Below are 25,752 nucleotides of genomic sequence, written 5' to 3' on the forward strand. Positions count from 1 at the left end.
ACCTAGTCCTGCAAAAAACACAGTTGTAATCATCAGTATATCAATGACATAACAGTTAACATGTTGAGGTAGAGGCACACCCTTTTGGGCAAAATTAGAATGAACAAGAATAAACTGACTGACACACTGACAAGAACAATCAGCTGCCAAGACTTCTTTTTAAATCTTAGAAAAAAAAAGTAGTTGCCACCCAGTCCCATACTCCCTCATCCAGGCTCCCTGCAATCTGCCACCTAACCCTCTTAAAGGTTTTTAGCCAAGAACACCAGTCTGTTCACTTGGTCTGGTTTCAGGGATGAGCGCAGGCAGGTGACAACATTACCGCCTGTACTGAAAACCCTCTCTGACGAGGAGCTTGTGGCCGGGATACAAAGATATCTCCTTGCCAGGTTTGAGAGCCGTGGGTAAAACTGCTGTGATACCTTCCACCACTCCAGTGGGTCCGCCTCAGTGTCCAGTGTCCCTGCCTGGAGGTAGGACTGTAGCTCCAAAGCTATGGCTTTGTCCTGGTCCGGTTGCAGAGCAGTGGATGTTGAAGCTGTGCCTTCAGTGACCGGCTTGAAGAAGCTGCCCAGGGCTTTCTTCTTCTTTGGTGCAGTAGCAGCAGCGGCATCAGTGTCATCAGCAGGCGTCACTGCTCTCTCAGAGGCCTTCTCCTGGGAATAGGAGAGGGAGAATATTGTGAAGAGAAATGATTGACTTGTTTAAGCTGACTAAATGGTTATTGGTATTCAACTAGAAATAATAAAAGATAACTTATACAACTTTTGTTTACATTTAATTACAGTGTATTACTGTTATTATTAGTACAATAGTATTGTTATTAATATTATCATTATTATAATTACCATGACAGTCTTCATCTCAGATGAAAGTCTTTTTTCAATTGACCCGCGCATGTCTTCGCTCACATATGTAAGCTTGAACCTTGGGTCCAGGGCTGAGGCCATGTCCAGCAGCTCTTGTGTTGGTGCATCATTGTATTTCTCATTGAGATAGCCCACTATCTTCTGCTTGATGGACTTTGCAAGGTCTGTGTCGTCCTCCTGCACGGCCAATATGGATGTGTTGAACAGGTGGAGAGTTGGTTTGACAAAAGACACACTCACATATTGCTCCCCAGAAAGTGCATCGGTGAATTCAACGAGAGGGCTTAGTGATTTGTTGATGGCCTCAAGTACATCGATGTCCTGCCATGAGGGGGTGAGGTGTCTGTTTTTGGTATCATTGTAGAGGACATCTGCAATGGCCTTCTGCTGCTCTAGGACCCTGCTAATCATAGCCTGCCGAGACCCCCACCTGGTTGGACACTCTGTCTTAAGAGAATGCTCAGGCAGATTCATCCTCTTCTGAACATCTTTCAGCTCCCTCTTTTTTTTCCAACTGTAGGAGAAGGCACTGACCACTTTCTTGCAGACCCCCATCGCACGGCCAATCCTTTGGTCCTTCATTGCATTCTCTAAAATTACAATAAATATAAACATTTATCATAATTATAATCTTCATCAGTGTATTAATGGAAATAGGAATTATTATTATTAGGAATTAAATACATTGCTCACATGATATATTCTACATTATTTGTTATTAATAAATTGCATTACACAATCAGGAGAAGGAAACCTACTACTCACCTATGGCCAAGTGGAGTCTGTGCCCAAAGCACTGCAGCCTCATCCAGCCATTGAGTTCAGCTGCCAGCTTCATGTTTGATGCATTGTCTGTGGTGATACAGACGAGGTTCTCTTCTTTTAAGTCCCAAGCAGCCATCGCTTGCCTAAGGCCCTCGGCTATATTGAGCCCCGTGTGGTCTTCGGGGAAAAAAGCCGTTTGGAGACAATTCGTCTTTATGGAGAAATCTGCGTCGATGTAATGAAGCGTGAGGCTTATATACGGCTCCATGGTGCGGCTTGACCATAGGTCCGTTGTGGTGGCAAAATATAATGCTGTTGACACTTCTCTTGCAACTTTTCCGCGACATTCTTCATACAGGGCAGGCAGTGCAATCCTGCTAAAATGGTGACGTGATGGTAACACATACCGCTTGTCCAATGTGTGTATTAGTTTATTGAACCCCGGGGCGCTAACGGTGTTTATAGGGCACATGTCTTTCCCAATCATGAATGTGACGGCATCCGTTATTTCTTTATGCCTGCGGGAGCTGGTTGGATATGCGGTGGCATTGTGAAGTGTGTCCTTAATTGAGGACTGTGTGGCGGTGGCAGGAGTCGAGGAGCTTTTCATTTTCGAGTATTTTTGTTCCTTTAATGCTTGGTCATGTATTACTCTGTGTTTAGATTTTAAATGATTAAATAAATTGGTCGTGTTTCCATACGATGCAGACACGGTCGCGTGACATATCTTGCACAATACTTTTGTTTGTTCCGAGTCAGACTCCTCGAAACCGAAGTGTTTCCACACCACAGAATTAGTTTTACCTTTCCTCCCGACCAAAGGCTGCCTTTCTGCCATCTTCACTCTCCTTCTTCTACACGTTTTTTTTCCAAACACACACAGGCAATACGCACCGGCGTGCCTGAAAGCGAAAGTTTTCAGGCGGGGGCGGGGCGGGGTGGAGAGGAGAGGAGCGGAGTGCACAGGTGGAGATGGAAGGGCTCGCTGCATTTACAACATAAAACACGGCGTGTGGCAGAATAATCGTTTTTATTACGGTTATTTTGTTTTTATGACCGTTGGAAGCCAAAATTGTAACCGAAATTGAAATTCAATTAATCGCCCAGCCCTAGGCTATCTTGTTGTTATTGTAATGACCACGACTATGGTCGTATGAATGAGTCAAGACGACTTGGATGTCCACAGTTATATTTCTTTATTTGTACAACTGGGCTGTTGTTCTGGCCACAGCCCACGCCGCTTAACTAGCACGCTAGCAACGAACAGTCAAACACGTCTTCTCACTCTTCAAGCCAAAACATAAGAGACCGATATCAAGACAGTTGCTCTGATTTATAACTTCTCAACCCCGCAAAATTACCCAACATCCCCCCTAACCTTACTGTCTCCCCTGAACTTTTAATGCATGAAAACAATAACTACAACACAGGGTCATTACCTTATTATCAGTGACATGCACTTTGTAAAGCTCTCTCTTGGAAGTCGCTTTGAATAAAAGCGTCTGCTAAGTGAGTAAATGTCAATGACTATACTTTCCCTCAGCATTACCCATACTGTATGTTTAGATTCATTGACACTCTGACTGGGCTCTACTGCTGCCCTCAAAAATATTAAGCTGCTGTGTTTCTTCAACAATACTGTACCTATTTTGTTACTATGCAAGTAAGTATAAACTTCTGTGCTTGTGTAATTACGCAACTCTTTGCCATCAACACCTTCAGAAAATAAAATGTAAATATAGCTGCAAGCAGCAATGCGGGTTCCTCCGCAAAATGGCAAAATATTATAAAAATGTACATTGTAGAAGGTCAAGAGTTGGACAACAAGAGAGCAAAACTACTTCATGTTGGGCCACCTACAATAGGCTGATTGGGGATTTGAACTCATGAGCATAAGGTTACAAGGCAGCCTCTCTATCCTCTCTGCTACACGCTAACTGTTGAGAATGGCTGTGTAAAAAGGTCAGAGTATTACCTTTGGTCAGCTTTGGGACAAAGGTTAAGAAGCGGTTGACATTTCAAAGTGGAATTGCATGAAATTGCGCATGGTATTTCACAATGATGTCAACAGATATTCAAATTTAAGTCATCCTGTTTAACTAAACAGATATTAAAATTTAAGACAGGCTAAAAGACTGTGGCTGGATTCAAACCTGCAACCTTATACTTTGCAGGTCACTGTCCCAGTCCATTGAGCTATTCTCAGTGTTGAATAACATGAAGTTCAGTTACTGTATAAAAAAGTATGCTGTTTTTTCTGTGGTAAGAGTTGTTAGATTCAGCCAAAGTTTAAACTACTCAAATTCAATCATATTTTGACATGCCAACGTGAAATTGTTGATGGTACTTCAGAGTGATGTCATCTTGAACCCAATAAGGTTTGAAAATCATCAGTCAAAATGATATTTGATTTATTGACACAAAGATATTGAGGCAATATGGACATTTACATGAATACACCCTTTTCAGACATTTTGTATTACATTTCTCATTCTATTTCACCCTATATAAAAATACACCTGCCCGCACACTATACCCCAATCCATGCCGTTTACCTCCCTCCCAGCACAAGTCAAGCCAAAGCAGAAATGCTGTAGCGTACGCATGCCTTCCACAATCAAAACACATTGCTCACAACACTGTTTCCAGAATTTCTCAAAGATGGCTTGAAGACCACTTTCCAGAACCCTAATCATTTTGCAATCAAGAAGAGCCTCATTGGCAAAAGGTCTACAGCGCGGCCCATGTTCATCTACTAGCCATCAGACTAACTAACGGCCGACTCTCAATTCCGATTAAACCACACAACATGCACTCTCAGGGTGACCAATGACATTATTTTAACTAATAAACAACAATATTACAAACATCTAACTGAACGAACGCAAAAACTGAAATCCCTTGCATCGCTGTTGTAACCAAACTATTTTCCACAAGTCTTGGCGTTTTTTGACATGCCGCACTGCATGCTGGGTAGCGCTGACGCTGATGATCTAGCTGTGCTCCGACTGCGTGATATGACGAGAGGCTAGTGACGCGCTAAGGTCTCGGCGTCTCCTGAAATGTAACGCGTCTTTCTGCCTTGAAGCTTCGTGCGCATCATCATCAAGACCTCATGTATATGTCAAGATAACATCCAAGCTAACAATTTCGCCAAATCTGACTGCAGCTTTGTATACCATATGTACTGTGTTATGGTTGTTTGAGTTAAACAACTTGCTTAATGAATTCAATGGCTGTTAAATGTCAAATCCAACTATACATTTATAAAAGAGAGAGTTCCAATCAAATCTGAATTATTTTTAAACCTAGATGTTGAAAAGACAACCTTTGCCTAAACTGACATGCACCAACTCAGAGAACTGAGTTTCAACATCCATTTACACATTTAGTCTATTTTTTACTCTACTCTTAAGGCATAACTATGTTTAACTTAATGTCTGCGCCTCTCTGTCACCAACTGTCTCTGGAGTGGGAGGTGGGAGGTGGGGGCTTCACAGGGTGTCTACAGGTGTAAACAAGTTAAATTTAAGACTTTTTAAGAACTTTTAATACCCCTTCCAATTGAAATTAAAGACCAAATTTACGATGGAAATACAGATCAGAAGTGGAAATATACAGTAATCTTCCCAAACACTGATGTCTGTTCAATATGAACAGTATGGTAAAATGACAACAATCGGTTGAGTTTAAGTACATTGACTAAATGTGTGTAATGCGAAAGGATGAAACAAAAATGGAATTGCTGTCCTAAATTATATTTTTTATTACACAATGGTGGAGCAGAAACTAGCAATTCCATGAATCCCATGGAAACAAAGGCAAATGTGTGATATGTACTGATGTGGAGCACAAATCATCCAAGAAGCAGTACTTCTCTTGAGTGGTTTTTATTCAGATGACTAATCATTGGATTCAGGTCAAAAGTCTATAACTTGGCTGGTTTCATTACTTAAGACACTAAAAGTCAGCAGCTTGGCATGCTGGGACGTGGAAAGGATAAAAAATGTAGACTTTCATCAAAGTAAAAAATGCTGGTTTGTCCTTTTTCATCAATATCCTCAAAAATGCAGTCTGCAGAGCTACTGTGTCTGTGGGGTGACTGTCTGTCTCTGGAGGGGGCAAGCAGGGCCTGCGGGCGGGGGCAAGCAGGGCCTGCGGGCAGGCAGTCAGGGCAGGCCAGCTGGATGAAGCTGTCCTGGGGTCAGGGCTGAAGAGAAGCTGTCCTGATTCTGATTCTGTCCAGCTAGAGGGGGGTAGTCCAGCAAAAGATCAGTGTTTCTCTCAGCATCCTCTGTTGAACTCTGTTGAGCAGGCCTCTGCATGACCCTCCAGACCTGTAAAAGTGAAGAAAGGATCCATGTCAGTTGTGAAAAATTGATTTTTCAGCTAGGATTGAGGCCTGCTTCACAGACATCTCTGCCTGGATGACCGAGCACCACCTCCAGCTGAACCTCTCCAAAACAGAACTTCTCATCATCCCGGCTAAACCCTCCATCTCCCATGATCTGTCAATCACCCTGGGATCTGCGACGGTGACCCCTTCATCCTCTGCCAGGAACCTTGGGGTTACCATGGATGACGAGCTCTCCCTCACGGCCCACATTGGCGCAGTCTCCCGGTCTTGTAGATTCACCCTCTACAACATCCGGAAGATCAGGAGATACCTGTCTGAGCACTCCACCCAGCTGCTAGTCCAAGCAATGGTCCTCTCCAAGTTGGACTACTGCAACTCGCTGCTCGCTGGTCTCCCAGCATGTGCAACCCGCCCTCTTCAGAGGATTCAGAACGCAGCGGCCCGCCTGGTCTACAATCTACCCAGACGCTCCCATGTTACCCCGCTCCTCATCTCTCTCCACTGGCTACCCATCAACGCCCGTATCAGATTCAAGACCCTGGTACTGACCTTCCGAGCAGTGAACGGGACTGCACCCGACTACATCAAGTCTCTCCTGAAACCTTACACCCCCACCTGTCACCTACGGTCTTCCTCAGACAACCGCCTGGTGGTCCCACCGCTCAAGACTGCCATGTCCCAACACAAGCTCTTCTCCTGCCTGGCCCCCCAATGGTGGAACCAGCTCCCCACCTCCATCAGGGACACTGATTGTCTCCCCACCTTCAAGAAAGGCTCAAGACGCACTTGTTCCGGGAGTACAACGGCACTTAGGAATGCTTGGCTAGACCTGTTGTTAGTTTCCTCCAGGATCACAATGACTCTTATTGAGTGACTTGTTGCTCTTGTAGGTTAGTTATAACGAAGTTAAGTCTTGTACTCGCTGTGAAATATTTTACTATTGATTGTTGTACACTGTACAGGTACAGTCCTGCACTTTTTTGTGGTTCATGTTGTTTTAATTTGTAACTTGTTTAACTGCATGCTCTTATGGGTCTTCCCTTTTGGCACTTGTTTAGTTTTTTCACAATGTATGCTTCATGTTTTGACTGCTTGCAATGTTTGGGACTACCTCGTTGTTATGATCAGTGACCTATGCTCTTTTGTAAAGCTCTCTCTTGGAAGTCGCTTTGGATAAAAGCGTCTGCTAAATGCATAAATGTAAATGTAAAAATGAAGCTTTTTACATCTACACTTGACATAAACTACAGTTTTGACTGTGAAATGCAGTGGCATTACTTGAACTTGAATCCAAATGTGTTGAACTGATGGAGACCCGGCCATGCAATGTCACTCAAAACATTTGGCTCGATTCCAGGCTCTGGCAAGAGTATTTAGCTCTAAACTGGTCAATATACACATCGCTATGTGTATGAGGTCGCTTTCTCAGGAAAATGACAAATGAAATAGGCTTGTTTTGAAAGATCCTATATACTGGCTATCTTCAGTAGACTCTTGTCTACAAAAAGCAGCCCTCCCTGACGTTTTAGGACTAGAATTTAGTGAATTACGATATCGTTTACACACTGCCAGTGAGTGAGCGAGCCGAGTCTGATATTTAGGCTAAGTCAAAACAATGTACCCTCGGGACGCAGTCTCACTCCACTTGCAAGTTTTCCACAAATCACAAAAATAATCGGAGCATCTGGCTAGAAGTACAATTCCTACATCTCCTAAAGGCTTCCCTCCTCGAGGTTTGGTAACAAACACATTTTTGGTGTCGACCGAACTGTGAAATGGTGAACTTATGAACATGACGCGACCAAAACATGGCTAAGCTTATGCGGTCTCCCTGGCGCATAGGCTTATTACAAAGACTTTCACGAGCCAAATACAAATTCTGAGCCGACAGGTCAGAGGGGAATTGCTTGTTCTCCTAAAAGTTGCCCTCCTCTACCTTTTTGATGAATTCGCCGAGATGCTACATGATTCAGAAATTGCACAGAGAAAAGCTAGCTACTTTTCAAGTTCGGTTTTCCGTCACTTCAAACTCACGATCTAAAGATCTCAAAGTACTCAAACCTTCACCATAATTCAAGAGTAGTGTACTTTCACGAACCCAATCATTGATTCTAGCTTAAAATGTGTAAAATAGGACTTACCGAACGTGGCTGCCTCCAACACGGCTGTCAGGCAATTCCAGTTGAAAACAACAATGGCCGCCGAAAAAGAATTTATATTCGTAAGGCGAGCTGCGATTGGAAGCGAAATGAGGGTGAGGGTGGGGCTTGGTCAGCACACCATTTCCAGAAAGGATGTGTGTGCGTCTCGCCAAGCTCGTGCGTGTGTCAGTGGGTTGACCACCTGTTCCTCTTTTCGCTGTATAGCACAGCATTTTTTATATGCGACCTGCGAAACAAGGGGTGAAAATGCTGTGCGACACAACGCAAAGCGGGAGAGGTGGTCACCCTAGTGTCAAGGGGCAGGATGAGTCTGTGAGAATTTGGAGCGCGCGCACTGGAGCAATTCAATTGAATTCAATCATATATTGACATACCAAGGTGAAATTGTTTATGGTACTAGAGATTGATGTCGTCTTGAACCCTATTAGGTTTGAAAAACAATCAGTCAAAATTATATTTGATTTATTAACCAAAAGAATATTGAGGTAATTTGTACATTTACATAAATACACTTCTTTCAGCCATTTTGTATTGCATTTCTTATTCCATGTCACCCTATGTAAAGACATGTATTCTACACATCTGGAACACATTTCAAGTCGATTGGGTCTATGGTTTATGAGTAGAAGGGTTTTGAAGGTTGTACCAAATTTGGACAGTACAGCAAAATCTATCATGGCGGACCTTATGGGTCCTTGAGGCTTTTTTGTTCCCCATGATAAAATAAGGCATGAAAACAATTTTCAGTTATTTTGGAGTAACGGGGCGCTGTGGAAATCACGTAGACTTTGGGCGTGTTTTATAGCGCCACCTATGGGCGCACATGGGCCACTAGCCGTCTGGGAGTAATGAGTGACCTGTTGTATCATTGGGCCAAATTGGAAAAAATCGGGTCCAGGACTTTTTGAGCTATTGGGCCATTTAGCGGAGAAATATAATAATAATAAGAAGAATACTAACAAAACGTTGATGTAGCTAACATTGGGCCCTTTTTATTTTTTTTATTATTGCAAAAACAGAACAACAACTCACAAGAACTCTTGCAGGGGAAAGAGAATATACATATAATACAAATGTTTTCAAAGTGCAAGAAAGAACTACCTAAGCAGTAAAACTAACAAAAACAAATCAAAACGGGAATTACTTGAAATAACACAAGGCATAATGGCTATGGAAAATCATTTAGGAGCGGCACACAAGGGGAAGTGAATCAAAACAATAGTTTCTGAGATGTATTACTACACATTTTTCGTGCAATTACACTAGATTTGATCTTTTTCATTGATGAGAAAAACAATTTAAAATCATTCATAAACCAGACAAAGGAAGACTTAGAACTTCTCCACTTACTGTAATGAATATGATATTTACCCATAAGAATAATAATATTGACTAAATCTAATACAGACGAATCTACATCATCCATGTAAAAGAGGATGTGTGGCAAGGTGAGAACAGGGACACCAACAATTTTAAGTGACAGCCAATCATGTGTCTCAGATCAGAAAATGTTGGACACGGGGCAAAAAAAGAACATGTGCTCCAGAGTCTCATCAGCCACCTTACAAAAAACACAAGGGTCTACATCAAATCTGAGTCTCAGAAAGTCAGCGACCGGATATATTTGATAAATTATTTTACATTTACATTTATGCATTTAGCAGACGCTTTTATCCAAAGCGACTTCCAAGAGAGAGCTTTACAAAAGAGCAAAGGTCACTGATCATAACAACGAGGTAGTCCCAAACATTGCAAGCAGCCAAAACATGAAGCATACATTGTGAAAAAACTAAACAAGTGCCAAAAGGGAAGACCCATAAGAGCATGCAGTTATACAAGTTTACAAATTAAAACAACATGAACCACAAAAAAAAAGTGCAGGACTGTACCTGTGGAAGAACAATCAACAGTCAAATATTTCACAGCGAGTACAAGACTTAACTTCGTTATAACTAACCTACAAGAGCAACAAGTCACTCAATTAGAGTCATTGTGATCCTGGAGGAAACTAACAACAGGTCTAGCCAAGCATTCCTAAGTGCCGTTGTACTCCCGGAACAAGTGTGTCTTGAGCCTTTTCTTGAAGGTGGGGAGACAGTCAGTGTCCCTGATGGAGGTGGGGAGCTGGTTCCACCATTGGGGGGCCAGGCAGGAGAAGAGCTTGTGTTGGGACCTGGCAGTCTTGAGCGGTGGGACCACCAGGCGGTTGTCTGAGGAAGACCATAGGTGACGGGTGGGGGTGTAAGGTTGCAGGAGAGACTTGATGTAGTCGGGTGCAGTCCCGTTCACTGCTCGGAAGGTCAGTACCAGGGTCTTGAATCTGATACGGGCGTTGATGGGTAGCCAGTCGAGATTTTAAGGTGAGTTTCTTTTACTTTCAGGGAAATGGGCCATTTAATGAATTTAAAATATAATTTTTCTATGGGCAATGCACCCGTATTTGGAACCTGTACACACAATCCTCTTCCATAATCAACAAAAAAATTGATTTGAAAGCATCATTAATATATCTGTAATTACATTTACTGTCAAACAAAATACAATCATTTATAACTAAATTCGGTAAAGTTGGTATGGGTCTTGTTTCTGCAAACAACATTGTGCCTCGAATTAGCTGTAATAATGGTACAGGTATTGCATTACAAATCTTGATAAATTCTCTAGAAGTACAATTTAAACTATATTTATCCAAGAAAGCTTTATACTCCAAAAATGTACCATTATCATCTATAATATCGTTTACAAACACAATTCCCTTTTCATACCAATCAAATTTGAATAACGATTTCCTGTTGATTACAATGACCCTATTGTTCCATAAGGTGGATCCATGTGGAGAAAAGTTATGGGTGAATATCAGTTTCTAATACTGTAGAATTTGTTTGTGGAAGTTTGATAACTTAATAGGAATTCTGGTCAACTCAAAATCACACTGTAGAAAAAATTCAAGCCCTCCTACTTTAAAAAAAATATTTCTAGGTATATAAAACCACATAGAATCTGGTTGTGAAAGATATGTTTTCAACCAATACATTTTAAAGGTCCCAAACATGGGTTCAAAATCCAATGCATTGATTCCACCCATAACATACTCCTTAACAAGCTGTGATTTCTTAACATAATGAGTTTTATTTCTCCACAAAAATTGGAAAATGACTGAGTTGGCTTTCTTAACATTACCAGGAGACACATACAGGGAGTGACTTGGATAAATTACTTTGGAAATACCTTCTGCTTTAGAAAGAGTAACTCTACTAAGGATGGTGAGGTCTCTGGTAAGTCAGCAACTCAGAGATTTCTTCATATCTAGTATACGGTTAGAAAAATTAACATCTTCCCTTCTGATAGCATTTTTAGACAGAATTATCCCCAGATATTTCACTTCAGATTTAACCTCGATTGAAGAAATGATTGAGTCCGTAGTAGAGTGGATGGGAAGTAGCTCACATTTTCTAACATTGAGGGTTAATCCTGAAGCTTTAGAGAAAATCGAGATTGACCCAAGGGCAACATCAACCATGAATTTATCCTATAAAAGGAGTGCTGTGTCGTCTGCAAATTGACTTACTTTAAATTCCTTATCAAATATCGAGATTCCATGCAACTCAGGGTTGTGATTAATGAGCATGATAATGATTAGGTGCAAGGGCGTAGCCACGCATTCTTTGGGGGGGTCGTGTCCCCCCCAATATTAAGGAAATACAAATCTGTCCCCCCCAATATACAGCAGAAAATATGTAAAATATATGTTCTCTTTTTATGAACCCAGTCAATGGATCCGTCTTATGTCTTATTTTTTTCGTTTGTTAAGAAAAACAGAAGTGTGTGAATCCCCCCTCCTAATTGTACACTTCTGTGATCCACCTTGCGTCGTTCTGCGTTCTCATGGTTACCTAAAACTTTTTAGTCAGTCAGTTGAGCGCAACGTTAGTTAACTTGTTGGAGAGGAGGTAGAGTAGGCTAATGGAGGATTTGAGGTTACCTAAAAAGCGAAAAAACTTGACCAGCAGCCAAGGATATGCGTTTTTTTCAGACAGTAAGTAACTTGATACCTAGCTAAATGTGTAAGCAAGTAAAACCAGTAAAACCAGTAGCCTCATAAAAGCATGAGTCGCTGTTTTTCTGATAAAATGGCATGTGGTCACAATGCAGGCACTGCAATGCACTGTCTCAGAGAAATGTCACTATTCCTTTAGATGTGAATTCAAATGGTCAATGTAGTCCTTGAAACTATGTTCTAAATGTGCACATTTTCATAGGCCTATATAAATTGTAGGCAATGCACGTAACAACAACAACAAAAACGGGTGCAAACTCGTTGCCTTTTCGGCGAAATTAGGCGTTTTTGATCCAAATCAGGTCATTTGTGTGATTCGTATAGATCTTCCTCCAAGTAGTCTGCGAACGCAAACTGTCATGAATATTTTTTTCAAGCTTGTTGTTTGGCCAACCAATGTCAACATGACACGCACGCTTTTCATTTCGAGTCTTCGGGTCTGTGAGCCCCAGACATGACTTCCGAAATTTGTGGTCACGAAATTGTAATTCTTGGCCACGAAATGCTATTTCGGGGATAACAACGTAGCTTAACTATATTGCGGGAAGTTCTGCTATAGAGGGTTTTCACGGACGTCACATTCTGGGCAGTAACCCGGATAGGCGGCCATCTTGGAGGCACTCGATGTAAACAACTCAACGGAGTACAACGAAAATAACGTATATTCTACACTCTTTGGTACAACTGGAGCCATGTCTAAACGACCGAAAAGGTCACCAAAACGTGTCCAAGATAATGACATGTAGGCTTATCTTATCTTATGAAACTAACTCAGATAGTGTACAGTGTACATAGCAAACTGGGGGTCTTTGAAATGAAAAGAAAAACACGATTGAGTGTCACTTGGCTACACCTTGAGTATTGCAATGATATCATACAGTTATGGTTAGGTTGATTTAAGACGCTATTGCATTACTTACTTTGGCCTTCCCAACACAACGGTCGTTGAGGACTTGGTACTGCATCTCCCTCACCCATCCACACACCATCTGATTGTAGGCCTCCAAACCTTTGTAAGCTTTAAGGTCTTCCGCTGTATATGGGCTCGGCGAGAAAACCAGGTAGTTCACAATATCTGGATATCCGACTGAAGGCAGAATCACAGGGTCGTCACAGATCCAAGAAGAGGGAGCTAACTGGTAGGGATCTGCACCGCCAATAAATCAAATTTTGTCAACATATGACTCAGTCGGACTCAGTCGAACAAAGACAGGGAGTCTACCGGCGGGAGTCCACCGAGGAAGGCCGACGGGGCCGGATCACCTCTTCTGATAAGTATCAACCTATTTATATTCATAATTAGACTATATTCTACCTAGAACTTATTCATAGCTAGCATGTGTTTCTTTAGCATTCCTGTTCATTACACTACCCGTAGACGTAGATATGTCACAAAGTATATTCGGTCAACTTCTAACCTTCACTACCTATCCAGATCCTCTCCACCTGTCCTCTCTCTTTCTTTAGGGCTCTGGAACTGCCAGTCTGCTGTGAACAAGGCAGACTTCATCCCGGCGTATGCATCCCATGCTTCTCTTCATGCCCTTGCGCTGACAGAGACATGGATCTGCCCAGAGAACACTGCAACTCCAGCTGCTCTCTCTGTCAACCACTCCTTCACTCACTGGTGGTGGGACAGGTTTGCTTCTTTCCCCACATATTAAATACACATCCACACCACTCTCTTTTACTGCCAAATCATTTGAACACCAATATGCGATGATAACTAATCCTATCGAAGCATGCTTAATTCTTTATCGCCCACCAGGACCGCTAGCTGACTTTGTGGAGGAGCTGGACATGCTCCTCAGCGTCCTCCCGGATGATGGAACCCCCCTGATAGTCCTTGGGGACTTCAACATCCACCTCCAGGGAACGCAGGCTGTCGACTTCTTGTCCCTCCTGACGTCCTTTGACTTGACGCTGCTGAGCACACCGGCGACCGCAGGCAAACAGCTAGACCTCGTCCTGACACGTAACTGTATCACTGACTTAACCTCTGTAACCCCACTGCACATTTCCGATCACTACTTTATCCAATTCTCTGTCTCTCTCCCTCCAACCCCTCCTACCTCTCCTCCCCTCGTAACTTTCCGGCGCAACCTCCGCTCCCTATCCCCCTCCCATTTCTCCTCTGTTGTAACATCCTCCCTCCCTCCCATTGACGAGTTCTCGTCCCACCCCACTAACACTGCCACCGACACCCTGTTAACCACGTTAACTGCAGAAAATCTCCCAATGGGAGAAAAAATGGAAGAAACCTTGGGAGGAGCAATTCAGAGAGGGATTTGAAACACCAAAACCCATTGTTCGCCTTTATAGACGTTGGATGGGACCGGGAAACTCGCTGTTGGCCGTCATGGAGACTGGATTCCGGGTGACGACCTGGTCCAACGTTGGCAGACCGACGACCAAGCAGGTCCTGACAGCTCCAACCCCCCACACCACAGGGAATGTGTGGGGGGGGGGACAGAGAGAGGAGAGCAGGGATTAGAGAATGCCAGGAGCAGCTAACAGTTACAGTCATGATAGAATGAGATCCCCACCGGTCAAGTGTGGACTAGTGCAGCAATTTAACAGAGCTAAAAAGGGTATTTGATGCAGCCCCACACACCAAAACAGCGACAGCCCCCCTCGGTTGGAACATGAAATCTGTTCCAGGGGAAAGAACTCTAAAATAGGTTATACTTATACGAATAAGGATGAAAACAACCAGTCCCCCGTTGTCTCCTACTAGTAATAAAAACTATAATAGTAACAAGATACAGTAACCGGTTTACTTTATTTGTAACATCTAGATGGGCAATGTGAACATAAGCTATAATTACAATTTAAAAGTGAAATGTGATACACACATAGGCAAGCACACACCCCAGGTTTACATAGAAAGTACACACATACTTCCTTTTAACAGTCATAGAATTGACTAAACAAGAACGTTTTTAATCTAGTTTTAAATGTCGAAACAGTATCAGCCTCTTTAATTGAGATGGGTAATTTGTTCCAGAGAAGAGGTGCTCTATATGAGAACGCCCTACCTCCAGCTGTTTTTTTCTTAACTTTGGGTATTACCAGATAGCCGGTATCTTGAGATCTTAGAGTCCTAGCGGGGCAATAGGGTGCAAGGAGACCGGAGAGGTACAGTGGTGCCAATCCATGCAGAGATTTGTAAGTTAGTAGTAACACTTTGAAATCAGCTCTGGCTTGGATAGGGAGCCAGTGTAAAGAGATAAGAGTAGATGTTATATGATCAAACTTTATTGTTTTAGTCAATAGTCTAGCAGCAACATTTTGCACCCGCTGTAAATTTTATAGGTATGTAATTGGGAGGCCAGAGAACAACACATTGCAGTAGTCCAATCGGGATGTAACAAAAGCATGTATTAGTTTTTCAGCATCATCTTTCGAGAGGAATTTTCGTATTTTGGCAATATTACGTAGATGGAAAAATGCGGCTCTGGTGATTTGCTTAATATGGTACTCAAACGAAAGGTCTGGGTCCAATGTGACTCCTAGATTTTTTACCAGCTGGCTTTGAGATACATTGACGCCGTCTAAGTCTAATGTCAGATTGGATAAATTATTTCTGTGGTTTTTTGGGCAAAAAATTTGAACCTCGGTTTTATCCGAATTAAGAAGAAGGACATTTGTTGTCATCCAAGTTTTCAACCCGGAAACACATTTTTCAATAGCATGTGGAAATTCTCCAGGCTTTATAGACATGTATAGCTGAGTATAATCTGCATAACAGTGAAAATTTACCCCAAAACTTCTAATTATGTTTCCTAAAGGCAACATATAGAGTGAAAATAACAGAGGGCCTAGAACTGAACCCTGTGGTACTCCGTATTTTACAGTGGAGCTCCTAAAAATAAATGTTGTCTTTACAAAAACGTCATTTTGAAATAAATAAATGTATTTATTTATTGATGTCGGTAAATGGATTCAGCTATATAATTATATAATATTATATTTATATATTTATTACCATCTTTTTTTTCATAGTTTATTTCATAGCCGTATTTATTTAGGTATATATTTATCTATTCATTTACCTATTTGGGGTGTGCTTGCCTTCGGCGAGCACAAACCATTGTTATCTCACACATATATTTAGGGTTCCTCCGGTAGGAGGAAACCTATTGTTTTTGTTAGTATTCTTATTATTAGGGTTCCTCCGGTAGGAGGGAACCTGTTGTTTTTGTTAGTATTCCTATTATTATTATATTTCTCCGCTAAATGGCCCAACAGCTCAAAAAGTCCTGGATCCGATTTTTTTCAATTTGGCCCAATGATACAACAGGTCACTCATTACTCCCAGACGGCTAGTGACCCATGTGCGCCCATAGGTGGCGCTATAAAACACGCCCAAAGTCTACGTGATTTCCACAGCGCCCCGTTACTCCAAAATAACTGAAAATTGTTTTCATGCCTTATTTTATCATGGGGAACAAAAAAGCCTCAAGGACCCATAAGGTCCGCCATGATAGATTTTGCTGTACTGTCCAAATTTGGTACAACCTTCAAAACCCTTCTACTCATAAACCATAGACCCAATTGACTTGAAATGTGTTCCAGATGTGTAGAATACATGTCTTTACATAGGGTGACATGGAATAAGAAATGCAATACAAAATGGCTGAAAGAAGTGTATTTATGTAAATGTCCATGTTGCCTCAATATCTTTGTGTTAATAAATCAAATATAGTTTTGACTGATTGTTTTTCAAACCTAATAGGGTTCAAGACGACATCACTCTGAAGTACCATAAACAATTTCACCTTGGTATGTCAATATATGATTGAATTCAAGTGAATTGCTCCACAGCGCGCGCGCGCTCCAAATTCTCACAGACTCATCCTGCCCTTTGAAAATAATTTATATTCGTAACGGTGAGCTGCGATTGGAAGCAAAATGAAACCAGAGCTAAAGACCAAGGGTGGGGGCTTGGTCAGCACACCATTTCCAGAAAGGATGTGTGTGCGTCTCGCCAAGCTCGCGTGTGTGTCAAGTAGGGTGACCACCTGTCCTGCTTTGCGTTGTGTCGCACAGCATTTTCACCCCTTGTTCCGCACGTCGCATTTTGAAAATACTGTGCAATACAGCGCAAAGAGAAACAGGTGGTGAACCTACTGACACACGCGCGAGCTTGGCGAGACGCACACACATCCTTTCTGGAAATGATGTGCCGACCAAGCCCCACCCTTACCCTCATTTCGCTTCCAATCGCAGCTCGCCTTTACGAATATAAATTATTTTTTGGCGGCCATTGTTGTTTTCAACTGGAATCACCTGAAAGCCATGCTGGAGGCAGCCACGTTCGGTAAGTCCCATTTTTACACATTTTAAGCTAGAATCAATGATTGGGTTCGTGAAAGTACACTACTCTTGAGTTATGGTGAAGGTTTGAGCACTTTGAGACCTTTAGATCGTGAATTTGAAGTGACGGAAAACCGAACCCGAAAAGTAGCTAGCTTTTTCCCTCTGTGTAATTACTAAATCATGTAGCATCTCGGCGAATTCATCAAAAAGGTAGAGGAGGGCAGCTTTTAGGAGAACAAGCAATTCCCCACAGACCTGTCGGCTCAGAATTTTGATTTGGGTCGAGCAAGTCTTTGTAATAAGCCTATGCGCCAGGGAGACCGCATAGGCTTAGGCGGCAGCCATGTTTTGGTCGCGTCATGGTCATAAGTTCATAAGGTCATTTTACAGTTCGGTCGACACCAAAAATGTGTTTGTCACCAAACCTCGAGGAGGGAAGCCTTTAGGAGATGTAGGAATTGTGCTTGTAGCCAGATGCTCCGATTATTTTTGTGATTTGTGGAAAACTTCCAAGTGGAGTGAGACTGCGTCCCGAGGGTACATTGTTTTGACTTAGCCTCAATGACAGACTCGGCTCGCTCACTTACTGGCAGTGTGTAAACGATATCGTAATTCACTAAATTCTAGTCCTAAAACGTCAGGGAGGGCTGCTTTTTGTTGACAAGAGTCTACTGAAGATAGCCAGTATAAAGGATCTTTCAAAACAAGCCTATTTCATTTGTAATTTTCCTGAGAAAGCGACCTACGTTAGCTAGTGTCACTCGGTCAGCCTATTTAAAGGTCTCTGACAGTCAGAATCACAGTTTACAGGCAAAGTTCGAGCTGGTCTTTGGTCAGATGTGTATATTGACCAGTTTAGAGCTAAATACTCTTGCCAGAGCCTGGAATCGAGCCAAATGTTTTGAGTGACTTTGCATGGCGGGTCTCCATCAGTTCAACACATTTGGATTCAAGCTCAAGTAATGCCACTGCATTTTACAGTCAAAACTGTAGTTTATGTCAAGTGTAGATGAAAAAAGCTTCATTTTTCACAACTGACATGGATCCTTTCTTCACTTTTACAGGTCTGGGGGGTCATGCAGAGGCCTGCTCAACAGAGTTCAACAGAGGATGCTGAGAGAAAAACTGATCCCTTGCTGGACTACCCCCCTCTAGCTGGACAGAATCAGAATCAGGACAGCTTCTCTTCAGCCCTGACCCCAGGACAGCTTCATCCAGCTGGCCTGCCCTGACTGCCTGCCTGCAGGCCCTGCTTGGCCCTGCCTGCAGGCCCTGCTTGCCCCTGCCTGCAGGCCCTGCTTGCCCCTGCCTGCAGGCCCTGCTTGCCCCTGCCTGCAGGTCCTGCTCGCCCCTGCCTGCAGGCCCTGCTCGCCCCTGCCTGCAGGCCCTGCTCGCCCCTGCCTGCAGGCCCTGCTCGCCCCTGCCTGCAGGCCCTGCTCGCCCCTGCCTGCAGGCCCTGCTCGCCCCTGCCTGCAGGCCCTGCTTGCCCCTGCAGAGACAGACAGTCACCCCACAGACACAGTAGCTCTGCAGACTGCATTTTTGAGGATATTGATGAAAAAGGACAAAGCAGCATTTTTTACTTTGATGAAAGTCAAAAATTGTTATCCTTTCCATGTCCCAGCAGGCCAAGCTGCTGACTTTTAGTGTCTTAAGTAACGAAACCAGTTCAAGTTGTAGACTTTTGACCTGAATCCAATGATTAGTCATCTGAATAAAAACCACTCAAGAGAAGTACTGCTTCTTGGATGATTTGTGCTCCACATCAGTACATATCACACATTTGCCTTTGTTTCCATGGGATTCATGGAATTGCTAGTTTCTGCTCCACCATTGTGTAATAAAAAATATAATTTAGGACAGCAATTCAATTTTTGTTTTATCCTTTCGCATTACACACATTTAGTCAGTGTACTTAAACTCAACCGATTGTTGTCATTTTACCATACTGTTCATATTGAACAGACATCAGTGTTTGGGAAGATTACTGTATATTTCCACTTTTGATCTGTATTTCCATCGTAAATTTGGTCTTTAATTTCAATTGGAAGGGGTATTAAAAGATCTTAAAGTCTTAAATCTAACTTGTTTACACCTGTAGACACCTTGTGAAGCCCCCACCCCCCACTCCAGAGACAGTTGGTGACAGAGAGGCGCAGACATTAAGTTAAACATAGTTATGCCTTAAGAGTAAAAAATAGACTAAATGTGTAAATGGATGTTGAAACTTAGTTCTCTGAGTTGGTGCATGTCAGTTTAGGCAAAGGTTGTCTTTTAAACCTCTAGGTTTAAAAAGAATTCAGATTTGATTTGAACTTTCTCTTTTATAAATGTATAGTTGGATTTGACATTTAACAGCCATTCAATTCATTAAGCAAGTTGTTTAACTCAAACAACCATAACACAGTACATATGGTATACAAAGCTGCAGTCAGATTTGGTGAAATTGTTAGCTTGGATGTTATCTTGACATGAACATGGGGTCTTGATGATGATGCGCACGCAGCTTCAAGGCAGAAAGACGCGTTACATTTCAGGAGACACCGGGACCTGCATCTCGTCATATCACCAGGGCCTGTTTAAGGAGAGCCTGCCCACTCCCTATTAAGCCCCATTGTACCGAATTTTGTTGCAGTTCCTCCAGAGTTCCACTGGGAGTGATCGCGGTCGAGTGCAAAATGAATGGGAGTCTATGGAGCTAAACGTCTAAATTTGTCTCTTTCGCCTGATTGTTGTTGATAAATCTCAGATTTGATTGTAGTTTTTGCATGTTCAACATAGATTACAAGTCAAAAGTTGAATGAACGAGTACTTATGTCCTTTCGATTTCTTACATGGTAAGTCGTTGTAGCCCATAACACGCTAGCATTCTGCTAACGAATGCTGATTGATAAGTGAAGGACTGACTACGACCAGAGATCCCGCTTGATGGCATCCGAAGCAGAACCAGAATGTCAGAGCATTAGCAACATTAGCAACAACATTAGCAAGCCAAAACTCTTTCTAGCATTTGTATTGACAGGGAGAGCCTAACCTGTCAGCTGTGTTGTCGATGCCTCGAGAGTAAAGTGGAAGTAACCAGAGCTTGCCGTCAAGCAGTAGCTCTGGTCGTACGATGTGTATGACGTCAATGCCATTTTCAAAGGCTTTTTAGAACAGAAAGGCGACTTTTAAAAAATCTAACACCCAGTGGTGTGTTTTTTTTGCCTCCCCTTTCGATTTAAGAATTCAAATTACTAGACAAAAAAATTTATCCTGAGAAAAGTGGATTTTGAGGGGTATAGCTCCATAGACCTCCATTCATTCTGCACTCGACCGTTTGCGCCCTCATATGGAACTTGAGTGGAACTGCAACCAGTTCAGAACCCGGAAGTTTCCCGAGAGTGGGAGTTCTCTCTTTATTAGACATTCTCTGGTTGTACCTTGGTCGGCTGGTCACGTTATTTTTTGGTCCCATGGACAACGTTGCACCTTGGTCGGCTGGTTACGTTATTTTTTGGTCCCATGGACAACGTTGCCGCAACGTTGTACCAGAGCCTGCTTAAGGAGAGCCTGCCCACTCCCTATTAAGCCCCATTGTACCGAATTTTGTTGCAGTTCCACCAGAGTTCCACTGGGAGTGATCGCGGTCGAGTGCAAAATGAATGGGAGTCTATGGAGCTAAACGGCTAAATTTGTCTCTTTCGCCTGATTGTTGTTGATAAATCTCATATTTGATTGTAGTTTGTGCATGTCAACATAGATTACAAGTCAAATGTTGAATGAACGAGTACTTATGTCCTTTCGATTTCTTACATGGTGTAGCGACCACCAGAATGTCGCTGAGAGGCTAAATAAGGGAGATTCACTTGAGTGACGCGCTGCCAACAATTTCAATGTCCGCTCTGGAAGTTAGGTTCTTCTGTTTATTTATAGGCAGATACATATATTTCTTAAACAGGACAGCAGATAGAAAAGTGCAAGTGCTTCTATGCAAAGTGGCGATATTAAAATACATGCAATTCTTCCAGTAAAAGTTTTAATTAATCCAAAATTCCAATAGTCAGCATATTTAGCAGTCAACAAAAAATGTGCTCTCCCTACTCACCCCCTTGCCATACTACCACAGGTGCCCAGGTGCATATATTCATTCACTAATTCCTATGCCAATACCCACGTGGCTTGCATACACGCCCACCAGAGACCAAAATAAAAGCACCAAAGCACAGACCAATTCAACCATGACATATGGCCGCTATATTCCAGCCCCTAATTATTACCAACCATAGTTGTAATAATTAACATTACATAGCACTATAACATCAAAGTCATGCAATACACATAAGTATTCTTGTGTGTTCCAAGAGGCAGCTGGCTCTTCTTTCTTCAAAGGGTGCAAGTCTAGTCTGGGCCAGAGGTTCAAGCACATAGCCCATCGGAGTGATCTTTACCATCACTCTCTGTCCAGTAAGTTGGTTGGTCAGTCGTCAAACAAACAAACAAGCAAGCAAGAGTTCTTCAGGCTTCCGCCTCTTGTAGAAGACAGACCTTAGTTATTGGCCTGTCCAGCTGGTTTGTCTTTGTCTTGATAAGCAGCCTTCGTACAAGACCTCTTCTGTCTGGGAACGTTTGGATGACCTTTCCCATTATCCAGGAATTACGAGGTGCTGTCTCATCCACAATGAGGACTATGTCCCCCACCGTGAAGTTGCGCTTCTTGTCACACCACTTTTGCCATTCCTGCAACTGTGGTAGATACTCCTGGACCCACCGCTTCCAAAATAAATCTGACATATACTGGACTTGCTTCCAGCGGCGGCGAGCATAGATGTCATTTTTATGGAACTCCCCTGGTGGTAGGGATGGAGAGGATTTCAACAGCAACAGATGGTTAGGGATGGTTAGGGGTTAGGGAGTCAGGTGGCTGAGCGGTTAGGGAATCGGGCTAGTAATCTTAAGGTCGCCAGTTCGATTCCCGGCTGTGTCAAATGTCGTTGTGTCCTTGGGCAAGGCACTTTACCCTACTTGCCTCGGGGGAATGTCCCTGTACTTACTGTAAGTCGCTCTGGATAAGAGCGTCTGCTAAATGACTAAATGTAAATGTAAATGTTAGGGGTCAGTGCTTCCAAATCATTAGGATCAGAAGATGCCTTAGTAAGTGGGCGGCCATTTATGATTGATTCTATTTCACAGACAATGGTATAGAAACCTTCTTCATCAAGATTCTGTGACCTCACTGTAGAATTAAATACTTTGCGTACTGACCTTATAAGTCTTTCCCATGCTCCCCCATGGTGCGAACCTGTAGGGGGGTTGAAGACCCACTTGATGTTTTTCTTTAAAAGCATATCATTGATACGGCCCTGATTCCAACCTTCAATAGCTTGCCTGAGCTCACGCTCTGCTCCAATAAAGTTTGTCCCATTATCAGAACGCAGTTCCTGAACTTGGCCACGTCTCGCTATAAAGCGTCGTAATGCGTGGATAAATGAATCAGTATCCAAAGACGACGCTACTTCAATATGGATGGCTCGTATGGTCAGACAGGTAAATATTACTCCATATCTCTTTACCAAGCTCCTCCGGCTCTTGACTTCAAAGGGTCCGACGTAATCCACTCCTACCCAGGTGAATGGTGCTTCGTCTGGACAGACCCTATCTGCAGGCAGATCAGCCATCTGTTGGGACCCTGGCACTGCTTGCAATCTGCGACAGACAACACACTTGGACAAGATACTTCTTATAGCTGTAGAAGCGCCTGTAACCCAAAACTTCTGACCAACCTTGCCAACATATAATTGCGCCCACCATGGCCCACTTCTTTGTGTATGTATCTAAGAAGTATGCTCGAGATATGGAGGTTTTTAGCTAGTATGATGGGATGCTTTGCCTCTTCCGGCATAGCAGCCTTACTTAATCGTCCACCAATTCTTATAATGCCATCTTCCAGCACAGGAGAAAGTTTAAAGATGGAACTGTTCTTACTAACGCACATACCGCTCTGCAATTTATCAAGTTCATAGGGGAACCTTGCTCTTTGGCAAAACTTAAATATTTCCATCTCAGCGTTTTTTAGCTCATCCATGCTCAGTAGATCACTTAATGTATGTGCTTTAGTCATTCCTGCTTCTTGTTTTGTGAAAGGCCCCTGGTGTTCACTTGGGCTTATTTGCTTCCTCTTACAAAGTGACCTGAGAAGACCTTAAAGCCTAAGGATCCATGCCACAGACTTTCTCAATCGAGTCCAGGAGGAGAAATGATTGATTAAACGAGAGGTAACATCTTCCTGCTCTGAGCAATGCACAGCATTCACTAAAACACTGACCTTGACCTCTGGATCATCTGGTAGGAGTTTACTTTGATCTGGGTTCACGGGCCAGTCCTGTTCAGGATGCAGAAGATACTCGGGTCCTGACAGCCATGTAATATTCTTAATGAACACATCTACACGTAATCCTCTAGATGCTGAATCTGCTGGATTGCTAGTGGTATTCACATACCTCCACTGAGATACCTGAGATACTTTGAGAATTTCAGAAACTCGGTTGGCAACAAACGTACGAAATCTTGACGTCTCATTCTTGATGTATTTTAGCACAGTTGTACTATCGCACCAAAATACTGATGGCTGAAGCTGCATATGCAACTCCCTTTTCCAGAATGTGTCAATGCGGCTTGCCATTGTAACAGCAATAAGTTCCATGCGTGGTATAGAAACAGACTTCAATGGTGCTACCCTGGATTTACCCATGACGAAGGCACTGTGTACCTCTGAATGTGCATTATGCGAAAGAAGGTAAGTCACCACACCATAGCCATCCTCGCATGCATCTGAAAAATGATGTAAGCGTGCCATGATGACTTCTCCAAAGTCTGGTGGTTTCAGGCATCTTGTGGCTTGGAATTGTTCCAACTGACTGAGTTCTTCCAGCCACTGTGTCCATTCCTTTGACTCTAATGGTGGAATAGGATCATCCCAACCAAGTTCTTTCCTACATAGCTGTTGCAGAATAATCTTAGCAGTAAGGACAACAGGACTCAGGATTCCTAGAGGATCATAAATTGAACTCACAACTGAGAGGATACCTCTTCTGGTTATAGGTTTTTCTGGGACCACTATCTTAAACTTGAAAACATCAGATTGAATGCACCATTGTACCCCTAACACTCTCTCCACAGGAAGTATGTCATGGCTCAAACTTAAGTTCTTCATATCTTTTGCCCTTTGCTCTTCTGGTATTACCTCAATCACAGCACGTCGATTGCTCATCCATTTGGTCAATTTGAAGCCGCCTTTAGAGCATATGGACAAGAGGTCATGATAAAGTTTCACAGCTTTCTCATCAGTTGCCGTTCCTGCTAGACAGTCATCCACATAAAAACAATGTGATAATTTCTCGATTGTTTCCTGGCTGAATTGCTCTGCATGATCCTCTGCACATTTTCTCAAGGCAAAATTAGCACAAGTAGGTGACGAAGTTGCACCAAAAAGATGTACCTTCTTTCTGAAGTACACCAATTCTTGTGCCATGTCCCCATTTGGCCACCAGAGGAACCTCAACAGATCCATGTTTTCAGGAGGCACCCTGACCTGATAAAACATGGACTCTATATCTGCCAGGATCACCACTGGTTCCTTCCTGAACCTGGTCATGACTACAACTAGTGAACTAGTGAGATCGGGTCCCTGCAGAAGCTCAGCGTTCAAAGACCTTGACTGGAAAGTTGCCCCACAGTCGAACACGACACAGAGTGTTCTCTTCTGCGGGTGGTATACACCGTGGTGTGGTATATACCACAATCTTTTATCACCGCGGGCCAGTTCTTCCGAGGGGACTTGTTCTGCATATCCCTTAGAGATAATGTCGTGCATAAATGCTGTATATTGCTGTTTGAAAGATGTTTCTTTAAGGAATCGTCGCCGCAGATTTACAGTGCGTTGTTCTGCAACCTTTCTGTTGTTTGGCATACTCAGTTGACTGTTTCTCAAAGGCAAAGCGATCTGGTAGTGGCCATCCAAAAGCTGGGCAGAATCTGTGACCAACTTCATAAAGTTTTGATCTTCCCTTGACAGACTAGGTTGTTCATCCTTGCCGCATTCTGGGAAATCCATTTTAAATTGCTGCTGCCAAAGGTCGTCAAGATTCAACACAGAGATCGTATTAACTGTTACGGTGCCAAGTTCGTCACCATCGTCTCCCCTAAGTGGTCCATTGACAGTCCATCCCAGAAGGGTCTTGA

General features: G+C 42.9%; 2 protein-coding genes across 2 annotated transcripts; both read right to left on the bottom strand.

The window, feature by feature from the left end:
* Nucleotides 1-242: 242 nt before the first annotated feature.
* Nucleotides 243-1,512, bottom strand: LOC124470164 (E3 SUMO-protein ligase ZBED1-like). The gene is made up of 2 exons (XM_047023927.1): nucleotides 849-1,512; nucleotides 243-656 (listed from the first exon to the last, which is right to left on the bottom strand). The coding sequence occupies exons 1-2, from the start codon at nucleotides 1,482-1,484 to the stop codon at nucleotides 243-245; spliced, it is 1,050 nt and encodes a 349-aa protein (XP_046879883.1). The 5' UTR covers nucleotides 1,485-1,512.
* Nucleotides 1,513-21,184: 19,672 nt separating this feature from the next.
* LOC124470218 lies at nucleotides 21,185-23,715 on the bottom strand. Its single transcript, XM_047023995.1, has 2 exons — nucleotides 22,620-23,715; nucleotides 21,185-22,401 (listed from the first exon to the last, which is right to left on the bottom strand). Exons 1-2 carry the CDS (start codon nucleotides 23,187-23,189, stop codon nucleotides 22,030-22,032), a joined length of 942 nt encoding a protein of 313 aa, XP_046879951.1. The 5' UTR covers nucleotides 23,190-23,715; the 3' UTR covers nucleotides 21,185-22,029.
* Nucleotides 23,716-25,752: the final 2,037 nt, after the last annotated feature.

The sequence above is a fragment of the Hypomesus transpacificus genome, chromosome 8, assembly GCF_021917145.1.
Source record: "Hypomesus transpacificus isolate Combined female chromosome 8, fHypTra1, whole genome shotgun sequence".
NCBI lineage: Eukaryota > Metazoa > Chordata > Actinopteri > Osmeriformes > Osmeridae > Hypomesus > Hypomesus transpacificus.

Coding starts and splice junctions, on each gene's coding strand:
- LOC124470164 (XM_047023927.1), bottom strand. CDS start 1,484: ATGTTTATATTTATTGTAATTTTAGAGAATGCAATGAAGGACCAAAGG. Junction 657..848: donor CTGAGATGAAGACTGTCATG/GTAATTATAATA, acceptor TCCTATTCCCAG/GAGAAGGCCTCTGAGAGAGC.
- LOC124470218 (XM_047023995.1), bottom strand. CDS start 23,189: ATGGCTGATCTGCCTGCAGATAGGGTCTGTCCAGACGAAGCACCATTC. Junction 22,402..22,619: donor TGGAAGCACTGACCCCTAAC/ATTTACATTTAC, acceptor ACCATCCCTAAC/CATCTGTTGCTGTTGAAATC.